Raw genomic sequence first — 17,452 nt, 5'->3', positions numbered from 1 at the left:
GGGCTGGATGACCAGAGACTATACCTTACCAGACAGACAGAGACATAGGGAGACAGGGCTGGATGACCAGAGACTATACCAGACAGACAGAGACATAGGGAGACAGGGCTGGATGACCAGAGACTATACCAGACAGACAGAGACATAGGGAGACAGGGCTGGATGACCAGAGACTATACCTTACCAGACAGACAGAGACATAGGGAGACAGGGCTGGATGACCAGAGACTATACCAGACAGACAGAGACATAGGGAGACAGGGCTGGACGACCAGAGACTATACCTTACCAGACAGAGACATAGGGAGACAGGGCTGGATGACCAGAGACTATACCTTACCAGACAGAGACATAGGGAGACAGGGCTGGACGACCAGAGACTATACCTTACCAGACAGAGACATAGGGAGACAGGGCTGGACGACCAGAGACTATACCTTACCAGATAGACAGAGACATAGGGAGACAGGGCTGGATGACCAGAGACTATACCTTACCAGACAGACAGAGACATAGGGATACAGGGCTGGATGACCAGAGACTATACCTTACCAGACAGAGACATAGGGAGACAGGGCTGGATGACCAGAGACTATACCTTACCAGACAGACAGAGACATAGGGAGACAGGGCTGGATGACCAGAGACTATACCTTACCAGACAGACAGAGACATAGGGAGACAGGCTGGATGACCAGAGACTATACCTTACCAGACAGAGACATAGGGAGACAGGGCTGGACGACCAGAGACTATACCTTACCAGACAGACAGCTCTCCAAGCCGCCCAGTCTGCCTACCAGACCCCCTCCTCTCCAAGCCGCCCAGTCTGCCTACCAGACCCCCTCCTCTCCAAGCCGCCCAGTCTGCCTACCAGACCCCCTCCTCTCCAAGCCGCCCAGTCTGCCTACCAGACCCCCTCCTCTCCAAGCCGCCCAGTCTGCCTACCAGACCCCCTCCTCTCCAAGCCGCCCAGTCTGCCTACCAGACCCCCTCCTCTCCAAGCCGCCCAGTCTGCCTACCAGACCCCCTCCTCTCCAAGCCGCCCAGTCTGCCTACCAGACCCCCTCCTCTCCAAGCCGCCCAGTCTGCCTACCAGACCCCCTCCTCTCCAAGCCGCCCAGTCTGCCTACCAGACCCTCCTCAGCAGCCTCAGGTTCTCAGGGAGGATCCTAGAAACTACAGTAGTCTGATATCGTCCTCTCCTCTTCCTCGCAGAACAACAGCGGAGGTTTACTGTGACGTGTTGACATGGAGTTACAAGTAAACGTTGTCTGGATGTTATAACCATGCATAGCCAGAACTATAGTCACCTTGTCTGGATGTTATAACCATGCATAGCCAGAACTAGAGTCACCTGTCTGGATGTTATAACCATGCGTGGCCAGAACTAGAGTCACCTTGTCTGGATGTTATAACCATGCGTAGCCAGAACTAGAGTCACCTGTCTGGATGTTATAACCATGCGTAGCCAGAACTAGAGTCACCTTGTCTGGATGTTATAACCATGCGTGGCCAGAACTAGAGTCACCTTGTCTGGATGTTATAACCATGCGTGGCCAGAACTAGAGTCACCTGTCTGGATGTTATAACCATGCGTAGCCAGAACTAGAGTCACCTTGTCTGGATGTTATAACCATGCGTGGCCAGAACTAGAGTCACCTTGTCTGGATGTTATAACCATGCGTGGCCAGAACTAGAGTCACCTGTCTGGATGTTATAACCATGCGTAGCCAGAACTAGAGTCACCTTGTCTGGATGTTATAACCATGCATAGCCAGAACTAGAGTCACCTTGTCTGGATGTTATAACCATGCATAGCCAGAACTAGAGTCACCTTGTCTGGATGTTATAACCATGCATAGCCAGAACTAGTGTCACCTTGTCTGGATGTTATAACCATGCATAGCCAGAACTAGAGTCACCTTGTCTGGATGTTATAACCATGCATAGCCAGAACTAGAGTCACCTTGTCTGGATGTTATAACCATGCGTGGCCAGAACTAGAGTCACCTTGTCTGGATGTTATAACCATGCATAGCCAGAACTAGAGTCACCTTGTCTGGATGTTATAACCATGCATAGCCAGAACTAGAGTCACCTGTCTGTAACCCATGGAAGGGGAAGAGGTGCAGTCACTTTACCTTAGTCTGCATGGGCAGGACACATGGTCTGAAATAAAGCCCCTCAGATTAGGTAACAGGTGAGATCCCAAGGCCTGTTAAGAGACTGCAGGTGAAAGAAGAACTGTGAAAGAGTCTCTAGTTTCTGGTCACGATGTGGTGAGTGAGTTACAACAGACGTATTATATCATGTGAGAGATGTGATAGATATTTGTATTGTAACACCACCCAATCACAATGACTGGCCTGTGAATGAGGCCTTGTGTTTGGTGACCCACAGATGACATGAAGTGAATAGTGACTTATGATTGGTGACCACAGGGGAATGAGGCCTTGTGATTGGTGACCCACAGGTGACAGGAAGAGGAAAGGTCAGGGGTGAAAGGTGATTCTGTGGTTCTCTTGGAGGCTTACTGTCACAATGAGACTGGCTGTTCTGTGAAGAGATGGGAAGCTTCCCAAATTGTACCCTATTCATAGGTGGCACCTCCGTCACTCGGTCGCGTCACACCGTTGTTTTGAACGCTCTCAAGCCGCCCTCTGCCAACGACGCGAAGTGGTTCCCTGAAGTGGTTCCCTGAAGTGGTGTAAAGCCCAGTCATTCTGGACATAGGCTAACTACTATTTAGTCTAAATTACACTATAGTGACTTCGAAATAGGATGACATTGCTAAAGTAGTCAAATATTTAGTAGGAAATTACTTTGTTAGCATTATCATGTCGTCAAATTTATTTTAGACAACGTTGTCATTAGCTCGCAAAGTTCGTCAAAAATAGCTAGCAATGCTAACATTAGCTAGCTAAAATGCGGTGGCCTGCATCTAAAGTCAGTCTGGCAACATCAAAATGACAACAACAGGTTTTCCTACTAATTATTTAGCTCGTTTTGAACGTCATCGTTTTTTCCCAAGCCGCTGTAATGCACTTCTGATAATCTTCATCAACACTCATTGACGAGGCATCGAGTAGGAATGCTCAGTTGGGCATCAGTCCAAAACCAACATTCAAAACAATATTGTGAGGAAACATGAATTCCTTACGTAATTGACTACGTTTGATCAGATCCCAGGTCTAAAGTAGTGCCCTATCTAGGATATAGGGTTCCAGACGTGGTTTTACAGTCGCACCTGTTGGTATTACAATGAGCCCTCATACTGCTCCGTGTAGAGCTGTGTAGTCAGAGAGGAATTTCCTTCTGGAGGGTTTGTCAAGCAGCCGTGCTATGCTGTTACACTCAGATCTTATGGTGCAACAGGGGGTCGCATTTAAATACAGGAGATTTGAGTCAGTCAGTAATGTTTTTTTAGAAACAGGGTGGACTTTCCTCTTGATATGCTTTTCAGTCTTGCAGTCTAAATTGGACACGGTTCATCCTTATCTGTTAGAGAAAGGCTATGAAGGCAAAAAAAATGCCTTTCCGCTGTATTCCAAATGAAGTAAACAAAGCCTACCTCTTGCCAGTAGAAGACGTAGGCTTCTTCATCTCCATGTGTTTGATCTGTTGCTGATCTGCTGTTGATCTGATCTGCTGTTGATCTGTTGCTGATCTGCTGTTGATCTGATCTGTTGATCTGATGTTGATCTGATCTGCTGTTGATCTGTTGTTGCTGTTGATCTGCTGTTGATCTGATCTGTTGTTGATCTGATCTGTTGTTGATCTGATCTGCTGTTGATCTGATCTGCTGTTGATCTGTTGCTGATCTGCTGTTGATCTGATCTGTTGTTGATCTGCTGTTGCTGTTGATCTGCTGTTGATCTGATCTGTTGTTGATCTGATCTGTTGTTGATCTGATCTGCTGTTGATCTGATCTGCTGTTGATCTGCTGTTGATCTGATCTGCTGTTGATCTGTTGTTGATCTGCTGTTGATCTGTTGTTGATCTGATCTGTTGTTGATCTGATCTGTTGTTGATCTGATCTGCTGTTGATCTGATGTTCATCTGATCTGCTGTTGATTTGTTCTGCTGTTGATCTGTTGTTGATCTGATCTGCTGTTGATCTGATCTGCTGTTGATCTGTTGTTGATCTGATCTGTTGTTGATCAGGGTCTGTGGAGCTAGACATGGAGCTAGACATGCCTGGATATCCACAGACCCTGAGGTCTGGAGCTAGACATGCCTGGATATCCACAGACCCTGAGGTCTGGAGCTAGACATGCCCGGATATCCACAGACCCTGAGGTCTGGAGCTAGACATGCCTGGATATCCACAGACCCTGAGTTCTGGAGCTAGACATGCCTGGATATCCACAGACCCTGAGGTCTGGAGCTAGACATGCCTGGATATCCACAGACCCTGAGGTCTGGAGCTAGACATGCCTGGATATCCACAGACCCTCAAAGTTATTTGTGTGTATTGTGACGGTGTTTGTGTGTGCGTGCCTGGCTCTGGGTTAAGCCTTTGTGTGAGTGTTGACGGGTCAGAGATCAATGAGGCGTCTGAGCTGAGAGAGAGAGAGAGAGAGAGAGAGAATATGTTGAAACTCAGGCCACCTCACCTCAGTCTTTGGAGAACTCTCTGCTCCTGCCTCATTTGGCGGAGGAAATGGGTCGTGACCTCAGAGGGGAATACCTCGCTCCCTCCCTCCCTCCCTCCCTCCCTCCCTCCCTCCCTCCCTCCCTCCCTCCCTCCCTCGGAGCCGGCACTTAGCAGCCAGGAGGGCCCTCTTTTCTCCCATAAGCCTTCGCTCCACAGAGGCTAAAGTACAGATGGAATTCTTAAATATTACCTCCCAATTAGTTTATTTTAGCTCTCTGCAGATTATTTAATGAAAAGAGAGAGAGACAGAGCGATAGAAAGAGAGAGGGGTGAAGGATTTGGAGCGAAGTCAGTTCACAGCCAGGCGGTATCCGAGATGTAATGGCAGCAGATTTCCACGGCTTAGTAACACACTTCGGCAACAAGTTGTACCACGGGGGCTACCACCTGTATTCATACATAAACACACACACACACACACACACACACACACACACACACACACACACACACACACACACACACACACACACACACACACACACACACACACACACACACACCTGTAGTCATAACAGCTACCCCTCCATAGGCCCGCCTGAAATCCGGCAGGTGGAAAATTATCTTGTTGAATTGCAATTCACCTAAGTAGAGGTCTGGCCCAGCCAGACTTCACTGTGCTTCCCTGTTCTAACCTGGCCCAGCCAGACTTCACTGTTCTTCCCTGTTCTAACCTGGCCCAGCCAGACTTCACTGTGCTTCCTTGTTCTAACCTGGCCCAGCCAGACTTCACTGTGCTTCCCTGTTCTAACCTGGCCCAGCCAGACTTCACTGTTCTTCCCTGTTCTAACCTGGCCCAGCCAGACTTCACTGTGCTTCCTTGTTCTAACCTGGCCCAGCCAGACTTCACTGTTCTTCCCTGTTCTAACCTGGCCCAGCCAGACTTCACTGTTCTTCCCTGTTCTAACCTGGCCCAGCCAGACTTCACTGTTCTTCCCTGTTCTAACCTGGCCCAGCCAGACTTCACTGTTCTTCCCTGTTCTAACCTGGCCCAGCCAGACTTCACTGTTCTTCCCTGTTCTAACCTGGCCCAGCCAGACTTCACTGTTCTTCCCTGTTCTAACCTGGCCCAGCCAGACTTCACTGTGCTTCCCTGTTCTAACCTGGCCCAGCCAGACTTCACTGTGCTTCCTTGTTCTAACCTGGCCCAGCCAGACTTCACTGTTCTTCCCTGTTCTAACCTGGCCCAGCCAGACTTCACTGTTCTTCCCTGTTCTAACCTGGCCCAGCCAGACTTCACTGTGCTTCCCTGTTCTAACCTGGCCCAGCCAGACTTCACTGTGCTTCCCTGTTCTAACCTGGCCCAGCCAGACTTCACCGTGCTTCCCTGTTCTAACCTGGCCCAGCCAGACTTCACTGTGCTTCCCTGTTCTAACCTGGCCCAGCCAGACTTCACTGTGCTTCCCTGTTCTAACCTGGCCCAGCCAGACTTCACTGTGCTTCCCTGTTCTAACCTGGCCCAGCCAGAGTTCAGTGTGCTTCCCTGTTCTAACCTGGCCCAGTAGACTTCACTGTGTTTCCCTGTTCTAACCTGGCCCAGCCAGACTTCACTGTGCTTCCCTGTTCTAACCTGGCCCAGCCAGACTTCACTGTGCTTCCCTGTTCTAACCTGGCCCAGCCAGACTTCACTGTGCTTCCCTGTTCTAACCTGGCCCAGCCAGACTTCACTGTGCTTCCCTGTTCTAACCTGGCCCAGCCAGACTTCACTGTTCTTCCCTGTTCTAACCTGGCCCAGCCAGACTTCACTGTGCTTCCCTGTTCTAACCTGGCCCAGCCAGACTTCACTGTGCTTCCTTTTTCTAACCTGGCCCAGCCAGACTTCACTGTGCTCTCTTCTCCTACAGTGCAGGGGGGGAGGAGGGGGGCGAGCAGCCCTCACCCTCTGAAGTGTTTTACATTAGTTGTCCATACATTCTGATGAGAGAGAGAGGTACTGTGATGTCAAGGAGAAACAGACCCCCCCCCCCCCCCCCAAGGATTCTATTATTCTCTATAGCCCCCCCATCATTCTATTATTCACCTCTATAGAAAGAGTGGTGGATATTGTCCCTGGTGAAACAGGTTAGAGACAGAGTGGTGGATATTGTCTCTGGTGAAACAGGTTAGAGACAGAGTGGTGGATATTGTCCCTGGGGTAAAACAGGTTACAGACAGAGTGGTGGATATTGTCCCTGAGGTAAAACAGGTTAGAGACAGAGTGGTGGATATTGTCCCTGAGGTAAAACAGGTTAGAGACAGAGTGGTGGATATTGTCCCTGGTGAAACAGGTTAGAGACAGAGTGGTGGATATTGTCCCTGGTGAAACAGGTTAGAGACAGAGTGGTGGATATTGTCCCTGAGGTAAAACAGGTTAGAGACAGCGTGGTGGATATTGTCCCTGGGGTAAAACAGGTTAGAGACAGAGTGGTGGATATTGTCCCTGGGGTAAAACAGGTTAGAGACAGAGTGGTGGATATTGTCCCTGAGGTAAAACAGGTTAGAGACAGAGTGGTGGATATTGTCCCTGAGGTAAAACAGGTTAGAGACAGAGTGGTGGATATTGTTCCTGAGGTAAAACAGGTTAGAGACAGAGTGGTGGATATTGTTCCTGAGGTAAAACAGGTTAGAGACAGAGTGGTGGATATTGTCCCTGAGGTAAAACAGGTTAGAGACAGAGTGGTGGATATTGTCCCTGAGGTAAAACAGGTTAGAGACAGAGTGGTGGATATTGTCCTTGGGGTAAAATAGGTTAGAGACAGAGTGGTGGATATTGTCCCTGGGGTAAATCAGGTTAAATGATCTATAGCTATGTGTGGGAGGTAACTGAGTTAGCAGTCTTTTTAACTCAAGCCCACACACTTCTCACTCACACTGTACATGGTGTGAAGTCATGAACACTCAGCAGCTCTGTGTCTTTGGTTGAAAGCAGCAGGTGTTATATACAAACACAGCAGACATGTATGAGTTAGGACAATCACTCTACCACCATTATCCCAGTGTATGAGTTAGGACATTCACTCTACCACTATTATCCCAGTGTATGAGTTAGGACATTCACTCTACTACCATTATCCCAGTGTATGAGTTAGGACATTCACTCTACCACTATTATCCCAGTGTATGAGTTAGGACATTCACTCTACCACCATTATCCCAGTGTATGAGTTAGGACATTCACTCTACTACCATTATCCCAGTGAATGAGTTAAGACATTCACTCTACCACCATTATCCCAGTGTATGAGTTAAGACATTCACTCTACCACCATTATCCCAGTGTATGAGTTAAGACATTCACTCTACCACCATTATCCCAGTGTATGAGTTAAGACATTCACTCTACCACCATTATCCCAGTGTATGAGTTAAGACAATCACTCTACCACCACCATTATCCCAGTGTATGAGTTAAGACAATCACTCTACCACCACCATTATCCCAGTGTATGAGTTAGGACTCACTCTACCACCACCATTATCCCAGTGTATGAGTTAGGACTCACTCTACCACCACCATTATCCCAGTGTATGAGTTAAGACAATCACTCTACCACCACCATTATCCCAGTGTATGAGTTAGGACTCACTCTACCACCACCATTATCCCAGTGTATGAGTTAGGACTCACTCTACCACCACCATTATCCCAGTGTATGAGTTAGGACTCACTCTACCACCACCATTATCCCAGGCCATCCCATCTTAGCAGAGACGTTGTCTCCCTCTTCACTCCTCTCATCCCAGAGTGAAGGTGGAACATGGCAGTACACCGCTGTTCCTCTCATAGTTCAGCCACAACAAGATAGATCAGCCTTTCATATTGAATGATCAAGACAGTGTTCCCTCCTGGACAGATTCCTCCTGTGATCAAGACAGTGTTCCCTCCTGGACAGATTCCTGACTGGACAGATTCCTCCTGTGATCAAGACTGTGTCCCCTTCTGGACAGATTCCTCCTGTGATCAAGACAGTGTTCCCTCCTGGACAGATTCCTGACTGGACAGATTCCTCCTGTGATCAAGACTGTGTCCCCTTCTGGACAGATTCCTCCTGTGATCAAGACAGTGTTCCCTTCTGGATAGATTCCTCCTGTGATCAAGACAGTGTTCCCTTCTGGACAGATTCCTCCTGTGATCAAGACAGTGTTCCCTTCTGGACAGATTCCTCCTGTGATCAAGACAGTGTTCCCTCCTGGACAGATTCCTCCTGTGATCGTGGTCCCCCCTTGACAGATTCCTCCTGTGATCAAGACACGTAGGGGATAGGAAGGGACTAGGGGGGGTACACACACACACACACACACACACACACACACACACACACACACACACACACACACACACACACACACACACACACACACACACACACACACACACACACACACACATTGTCTCTCTCAGAAGAGCCTCTGAGCTCTATCAATTACCGTGTCTCCAGCTGCAGACAGCAGGCGGCTGCAGGGAGGGGTCAGCACCCAGGGCTGAGTGGGCGAGAGAGAGAGAGAGAGGAGGAGAGATAAAAGGCGTTAGTTATGAAAGAGCAGGCACACCAGGGACAGAAGGATGAGAAGTCAGTAGAGAGAGAGAGAGAGAGAGAGAGAGAGAGGAGAGTCAGAAAATCAACAAATCTTGAAAGTCCATCAGAGATGAGGTTGGATTACAGAAGAGAGGCTTGCTTCCCCGCTACGCATTCACATCCATCCCTGACGCACACACACACACACACACACACAGCCTTCAGACAGGTCTGTGTAGGGGTTGAACGCGTGCTTAAAGGGATATGTGGTACAGTATCTCACCCGGTAATAATGCTCTTTAATGACCTAGAGGGGTGTCAAGCTGATACCGACTGAACAGTCGCTTCTTTCTCTCTAATTCGCCACCTGGAGAAATCCACTGGAAATTGATACTTGCCAGCACTGACTGAATTTCTTAGAAGCACAGTCGGTAATGTGTAGGTAATGCAAATTTAGGTAAATCATTATATAAAAAATGTATATCTCAATTTTCTCGCAAAGCATATCTCCTGAAGTAGATCAATCTAATCTACACTATATATATATAAAAACGTATGTGGACATCCCTTCAAATTAGTGGATTTCAGCCATTTCAACCACACCCCGTTGTTGACAGGTGTATAAAATCGAGCACACAGCCATGTAATCTCCATAGACAAACATTGGCAGTAGAATGGGCCTTACTGAAGAGCTCAGTGACTTTCAACATGGCACCGTCATAGGATTCCACCTTTCCAACAAGTCAGTTCGTCAAATTTCTGCCTTGCTAGAGCTGCCCTGGTCAACTGTCAGTGCTGTTATTGTGAAGTGGAAACCACAAGGAGCAACAACGGCTCAGCCGTGAAGTAGTAGGCCACACAAGCTCACAGAACGGGACCGCCGAGTGCTGAAGTGCGTAGCACGTAAAAAGCTTCTGTCCTCGGTTCCAAACTGCCTCTGGAAGCAACGTCAGCACAACAACTGTTAGTCGGGAGCTTCATGAAAGGGGTTTCCATGGCCGAGCAGCTACATACAAGCCTAACATCACCAGGCGCAATGCCAAGCGTCGGCTGGAGTGGGTAGAGCTCACCGCCATTGGACTCTGGGGCAGTGGAAACGCGTTCTCTGGAGTGATGAATCACATTTCACCATCTGGCAGTCCGACTGACAAAACTGGGTTTGACGAATGCCAAGAGAAGACTACCTGCCCCAATGCATAGTGCCAACTGTTAAGTTTGGTGGAGGAGTAATAATTGTTTTGGGCTGTTTTTCATGGTTCGGGCTAGACCCCTTAGTTCCAGTGAAGGGAAACCTTAATGCTACAGCATACAATGACATTCTAGACGATTTTGTGTGGCAATTGTTTGGAGAAGGCCATTTCCTGTTTCAGCATGACAATGCCCCCTGTGCACAAAGCGACGTCAATACAGAAATGTTGTTTGTCGAGATCAGTGTGGAAGAACTTGACTGGCCTGCACAGAGCCCTGACCTCAACCCCATCGAACACCTTTGGGATGAATTTGAACGTCGACTGCGAGCCAGTCCTAATCGCCCGACATCAGTACCCGACCTCACTAATGATGTTGTGGCTGAATGGAAGCAAGTCCCTGCAGCAATGTTCCAGCATCTAGTGGAAAGCCTTCCCAGAAGAGTGGAGGCTGTTATAGCAGCAATGTTCCAACATCTAGTGGAAAGCCTTCCCAGAAGAGTGGAGGCTGTTATAGCAGCAATGTTCCAACATCTAGTGGAAAGCCTTCCCAGAAGAGTGGAGGCTGTTATAGCAGCAATGTTCCAACATCGAGTGGAAAGCCTTCCCAGAAGACTGGAGGCTGTTATAGCAGCAATGTTCCAACATCTAGTGGAAAGCCTTCCCAGAAGAGTGGAGGCTGTTATAGCAGCAATGTTCCAACATCTAGTGGAAAGCCTTCCCAGAAGAGTGGAGGCTGTTATAGCAGCAATGTTCCAACATCTAGTGGAAAGCCTTCCCAGAAGAGTGGAGGCTGTTATAGCAGCAATGTTCCAACATCTAGTGGAAAGCCTTCCCAGAAGAGTGGAGGCTGTTATAGCAGCAATGTTCCAACATCTAGTGGAAAGCCTTCCCAGAAGAGTGGAGGCTGTTATAGCAGCAATGTTCCAACATCTAGTGGAAAGCCTTCCCAGAAGAGTGGAGGCTGTTATAGCAGCAATGGGAAGAACCATTTCGTATTAATGTCCATGGTTGGTTGTGGAATGAGGTGTTAGATGAGCAGGTGTCCACATACTTTTGGTAATGTGGTGTATCTATATATAATATACTGCGGCAGTGTGGGAATTTACATTTCAATGACCGTCATCCGGTGGAATTGAAATATCAAAATCATAAAATGGTCATTCAGATTGATCCTCCATATTTAATGTATTTCAAGGCTGTTCTCTCTCTCTCTCTCTCTCTCTCTCTCTCTCTCTCTCTCTCTCTCTCTCTCTCTCTCCCCCCTCTCTCTCTCTTCTCTCTCTCCCTCCACCCTATAAATGATCATATGATAGGCCTGTCCGTCTCTTCTCTCCTGGTCTAGTGGGATATATCTCTATTACCATATTCATTATAGATGAGTCTTTAATGCACCATCACATTAGGACAGACTTAACTGTACTGGACTGAACCCCCAATAATGTCCATTTGATCCTGAGAGTCCGGGTCATATTATCTCTGGCCACAATGTTGTATTATAACCTGGTCTTTAAAGCTACAGTGGGATCTGGGAAACGTATATGGTCAGAGATTATAGATAAATAACCAAGGTGTTATAGCCCTTAGTCTTCATCAGTGTCTCACTGTGCCAGAGAGGACAATGGGTCATGTCCACTAGTCTTCATCAGGGTCTCACTGTGCCAGAGAGGACAATGGGTCATGTCCACTAGTCTTCATCAGGGTCTCACTGTGTCAGAGAGGACAATGGGTCATGTCCACTAGTCTTCATCAGGGTCTCACTGTGACAGAGAGGACAATGGGTCATGTCCACTAGTCTTCATCAGGGTCTCACTGTGTCAGAGAGGACAATGGGTCATGTCCACTAGCCTTCATCAGGGTCTCACTGTGACAGAGAGGACAATGGGTCATGTCCACTAGTCTTCATCAGGGTCTCACTGTGCCAGAGAGGACAGTGGGTCATGTCCACTAGCCTTCATCAGGGTCTCACTGTGACAGAGAGGACACGGGGTCATGTCCACTAGCCTTCATCAGGGTCTCACTGTGACAGAGAGGACAATGGGTCATGTCCACTAGTCTTCATCAGGGTCTCACTGTGACAGAGAGGACAATGGGTCATGTCCACTAGCCTTCATCAGGGTCTCACTGTGACAGAGAGGACAATGGGTCATGTCCACTAGTCTTCATCAGGGTCTCACTGTGCCAGAGAGGACAGTGGGTCATGTCCACTAGCCTTCATCAGGGTCTCACTGTGCCAGAGAGGACAATGGGTCATGTCCATGACCCTACTGTACTGAAACCTGACTGGATGAGTACAGTGTTCAGTCTGGTATAACCACACTACATTGTGGAGTATGGAGCGGGGAACAGGGCGGAGAGGGGATGAATGACAGGGAGGAGAAAAGTCTCTAACTACAGGTTCAGATGAATGACAGGTAGGAGAAAAGTCTCTAACTACAGGTTCAGATGAATGACAGGGAGGAGAAAAGTCTCTAACTACAGGTTCAGATGAATGACAGGGAGGAGAAAAGTCTCTAACTACAGGTTCAGATGAATGACAGGGAGGAGAAAAGTCTCTAACTACAGGTTCAGATGAATGACAGGGAGGAGAAAAGTCTCTAACTACAGGTTCAGATGAATGACAGGGAGGAGAAAAGTCTCTAACTACAGGTTCAGATGAATGACAGGGAGGAGAAAAGTCTCTAACTACAGGTTCAGATGAATGACAGGGAGGAGAAAAGTCTCTAACTACAGGTTCAGATGAATGACAGGTAGGAGAAAAGTCTCTAACTACAGGTTCAGATGAATGACAGGGAGGAGAAAAGTCTCTAACTACAGGTTCAGATGAATGACAGGTAGGAGAAAAGTCTCTAACTACAGGTTCAGATGAATGACAGGGAGGAGTTAGTCTCTAACTACAGGTTCAGATGAATGACAGGGAGGAGAAAAGTCTCTAACTACAGGTTCAGATGAATGACAGGGAGGAGAAAAGTCTCTAACTACAGGTTCAGATGAATGACAGGGAGGAGAAAAGTCTCTAACTACAGGTTCAGATGAATGACAGGTAGGAGAAAAGTCTCTAACTACAGGTTCAGATGAATGACAGGTAGGAGAAAAGTCTCTAACTACAGGTTCAGATGAATGACAGGTAGGAGAAAAGTCTAACTACAGGTTCAGATGAATGACAGGTAGGAGAAAAGTCTCTAACTACAGGTTCAGATGAATGACAGGTAGGAGAAAAGTCTCTAACTACAGGTTCAGATGAATGACAGGTAGGAGAAAAGTAACTACAGGTTCAGATGAATGACAGGTAGGAGAAAAGTAACTACAGGTTCAGATGAATGACAGGTAGGAGAAAAGTCTCTAACTACAGGTTCAGATGAATGACAGGGAGGAGAAAAGTCTCTGACTACAGGTTCAGATGAATGACAGGGAGGAGAAAAGTCTCTAACTACAGGTTCAGATGAATGACAGGGAGGAGAAAAGTCTCTAACTACAGGTTCAGATGAATGACAGGTAGGAGAAAAGTCTCTAACTACAGGTTCAGATGAATGACAGGTAGGAGAAAAGTCTCTAACTACAGGTTCAGATGAATGACAGGTAGGAGAAAAGTAACTACAGGTTCAGATGAATGACAGGTAGGAGAAAAGTCTCTAACTACAGGTTCAGATGAATGACAGGGAGGAGAAAAGTCTCTAACTACAGGTTCAGATGAATGACAGGGAGGAGAAAAGTCTCTAACTACAGGTTCAGATGAATGACAGGGAGGAGAAAAGTCTCTAACTACAGGTTCAGATGAATGACAGGTAGGAGAAAAGTCTCTAACTACAGGTTCAGATGAATGACAGGTAGGAGAAAAGTCTAACTACAGGTTCAGATGAATGACAGGTAGGAGAAAAGTCTCTAACTACAGGTTCAGATGAATGACAGGGAGGAGAAAAGTCTCTAACTACAGGTTCAGATGAATGACAGGTAGGAGAAAAGTCTCTAACTACAGGTTCAGATGAATGACAGGTAGGAGAAAAGTAACTACAGGTTCAGATGAATGACAGGTAGGAGAAAAGTCTCTAACTACAGGTTCAGATGAATGACAGGGAGGAGAAAAGTCTCTAACTACAGGTTCAGATGAATGACAGGGAGGAGAAAAGTCTCTAACTACAGGTTCAGATGAATGACAGGGAGGAGAAAAGTCTCTAACTACAGGTTCAGATGAATGACAGGTAGGAGAAAAGTCTCTAACTACAGGTTCAGATGAATGACAGGTAGGAGAAAAGTCTAACTACAGGTTCAGATGAATGACAGGTAGGAGAAAAGTCTCTAACTACAGGTTCAGATGAATGACAGGGAGGAGAAAAGTCTCTAACTACAGGTTCAGATGAATGACAGGGAGGAGAAAAGTCTCTAACTACAGGTTCAGATGAATGACAGGGAGGAGAAAAGTCTCTCCTCAACTGTCTGAAGGACCGAGAGTTAAACATATAGAATCCCTTGAATGGGCAAGTCAATGATGTCATAATGAGTGGACTGGCAACCATGTTGAGTGTCCCCGTAGCACACAACAGATAATAACTTACTTCCGCTACTGTACTCTATAATGTAACCTTGGCTAAGTCTCTGCTGTCTCTCTACAGGAGCAGCTGTCCCTTCAGCAGAATGGATCCGTCCCCTCCTCCGGCGTGCTGACTGCATCCTGGAGCCCCTGGAGCTTGGACAGAGAGGGGCTGAAGCTGCTGTCCATCAGCCTGGCTGTGGTGGCTATCCTAGTGGTCGTCATGTGGGAGAAACTCCACTGAGACTGAGGGAGCTGGAAGACTCGGACCTGGGCCTGTATTCATAAAGCGTCTCGGAGGAGGAGTGCTGATCCAAGATCAGGTCCCTCCTTTACAATCATCCTTATATTCTACGAGGCAAAACTGATTCTAGATCAGCATTCATACACTGAGACGCTTTATGAATAAGGGACCTGGGTCAAATACATATGTAAATTATTTCCAAGTACTTTGTACTGGGCAAACTAAATCAAGCGTAGCTCGAGTATTTGAAAGAATTTGACATATTTATTTGGCCTGTAGGTTTGGTTGAAATGGGTTTGGATGGGTCTTAGTTTAGCTTTATATGAGAAGGACTTCTCTGTCTTGGACAAAGGGGGGAGGGGAGGGGAGGAAGGGAGGGGAGGAAACAAGGACAGGATACAAGGAGAGGACAGTTTAAAGACATGTTGTGTGATACTCTGGTTTAAGGTGGTGGACAGTAGTACCTTCAATTAAAAGTATTTATTTTTTACCACAATGAAACAGACACAGATGAACGGTATATTTTTGGTAATGAATTGACATGACTGTAAAAGCCCTCTCTGTGTCTGTCGTACTGTAGTACCACATTGTGATTGTTTATGTGCCCTGGTCTGAAGTAGTTAAGGAACAGGGTGCTATTTGGGATGCTGTGATGTACAGCATGAACCTGCATGGTGTTGGATTCTATTCATGTACATCCCAGCAGTGGATCATTCTCCTATCCAGGGGACTTATTGTCTGGCCTAGGTCCCTGTCCGCCTCTCAAATGGCACCCTATTCCCTTTATAGTGCGCTACTTTTCACCAGGACCTATGGGGTCTGGCCAAAGTAGTGCACTATATAGAAAATAGAGTGTCATTTGGGACACAGACTGACAGTGTTTTCTCATCTTTGTTTGCAGCGTAAAGCTAACCTTAATAAACCTTAATAAACCACAACTCCATGCTCTCTGTCTGTCTGGCTTTTTCTTTGCAACTCTGCCTAGAAGGCCAGCATCCCGGAGTCGCCTCTTCACTGTTGACGTTGAGACTGGTGTTTTGTGGGTACTATTTAATGAAGCTGTCAATTGAGGACTTGTGAGGCGTCTGTTTCTCAAACTAGACACACTAATGTCCTTGTCCTCTTGCTCAGTTGTGCACCGGGGCCTCCCACTCCTCTTTATATTCTGGTTAGAGCCAGTTTACTCTGTTCTGTGAAGGGAGTAGTACACAGCGTTGTACGAGATCTTCAGTTTCTTGGCAATTTCTCGCATGGAATAGCCTTCATTGCTCAGAACAAGAATAGACTGACGAGTTTCAGATGAAAGTAATTTGTTTCTGGCCATTTTGAGCCTGTCATCAAACCTACAAATGCTGATGCTCCAGACACTCAACTAGTCTAAAGAAGGCCAGTTTTATTGCTTCTTTAATCAGGACAACAGTTTTCAGTGCTAACATAATTCCAAAAGGGCTTTCTAATGATCAATTAGCCTTTTAAAATGATAAACTTGGATTAGCTAACACAACATGCCGTTGGAACACAGGAGTGATGGTTGCTGATAATGGGCCTCTGCTTGCATTTCCAAATCAGACGTTTCCAGCTAGAATAGTAATTTACAACATTAATGTCTACACGGTATTTCTGATCATTTTGATGTTACTTTAATGGACAAAAAATGTGCTTTTCTTTCAAAAACAAGGACACTTCTAACTGACCCCAAACTTTTCAACGGTAGTATATATCTGAGTGTATGTTCCTCCATGCTTCATTTAATGGGAACGCTGGCCTGTATTGATGGGATGCATGATGGTTGGTGGCAGTCCTGTATGTTGTTGATAGAATGGATGATGGTGGGGTGTAGGTCCTGTATGTTGTTGATAGAATGGATGATGGTGGGGTGTAGGTCCTGTATGTTGTTGATAGAATGGATGATGGTGGGGTGTAGGTCCTGTATGTTGTTGATAGAATGGATGATGGTGGGGTGTAGGTCCTGTATGTTGTTGATAGAATGGATGATGGTGGGGTGTAGGTCCTGTATGTTGTTGATAGAATGGATGATGGTGGGGTGTAGGTCCTGTATGTTGTTGATAGAATGGATGATGGTGGGGTGTTGGTCCTGTATGTTGTTGATAGAATGCATGATGGTTGGTGGCAGTCCTGTATGTTGTTGATAGAATGGATGATGGTGGGGTGTTGGTCCTGTATGTTGTTGATAGAATGGATGATGGTGGGGTGTAGGTCCTGTATGTTGTTGATAGAATGGATGATGGTGTGGTGTAGGTCCTGTATGTTGTTGATAGAATGGATGATGGTGGGGTGTTGGTCCTGTATGTTGTTGATAGAATGGATGATGGTGGG

The 17,452-nt window shown here is 46.8% G+C and overlaps 1 protein-coding gene across 3 annotated transcripts in view; it reads left to right on the top strand.

Moving 5' to 3' along the window:
* Positions 1-16,053, top strand: part of LOC106597444 (threonylcarbamoyladenosine tRNA methylthiotransferase) — an 811,125-nt gene extending 795,072 nt beyond the window's left edge. For all 3 annotated transcript variants that reach the window (XM_082959157.1, XM_082959161.1, XM_082959159.1), the window contains exon 15: positions 14,954-16,053. In XM_082959157.1, coding sequence (XP_082815283.1) covers positions 14,954-15,115 — 162 coding nt within the window. In that variant the 3' untranslated portion in view covers positions 15,116-16,053. The remainder of the gene's footprint in view (positions 1-14,953) is intronic.
* Positions 16,054-17,452: the final 1,399 nt, after the last annotated feature.

Source organism: Salmo salar, chromosome 02, assembly GCF_965601325.2.
Source record: "Salmo salar chromosome 02, fSalSal1, whole genome shotgun sequence".
NCBI lineage: Eukaryota > Metazoa > Chordata > Actinopteri > Salmoniformes > Salmonidae > Salmo > Salmo salar.
The sequence above is the reverse complement of the archived record's forward strand: the minus strand, read 5'-3'. Positions and strand labels throughout refer to the sequence as shown.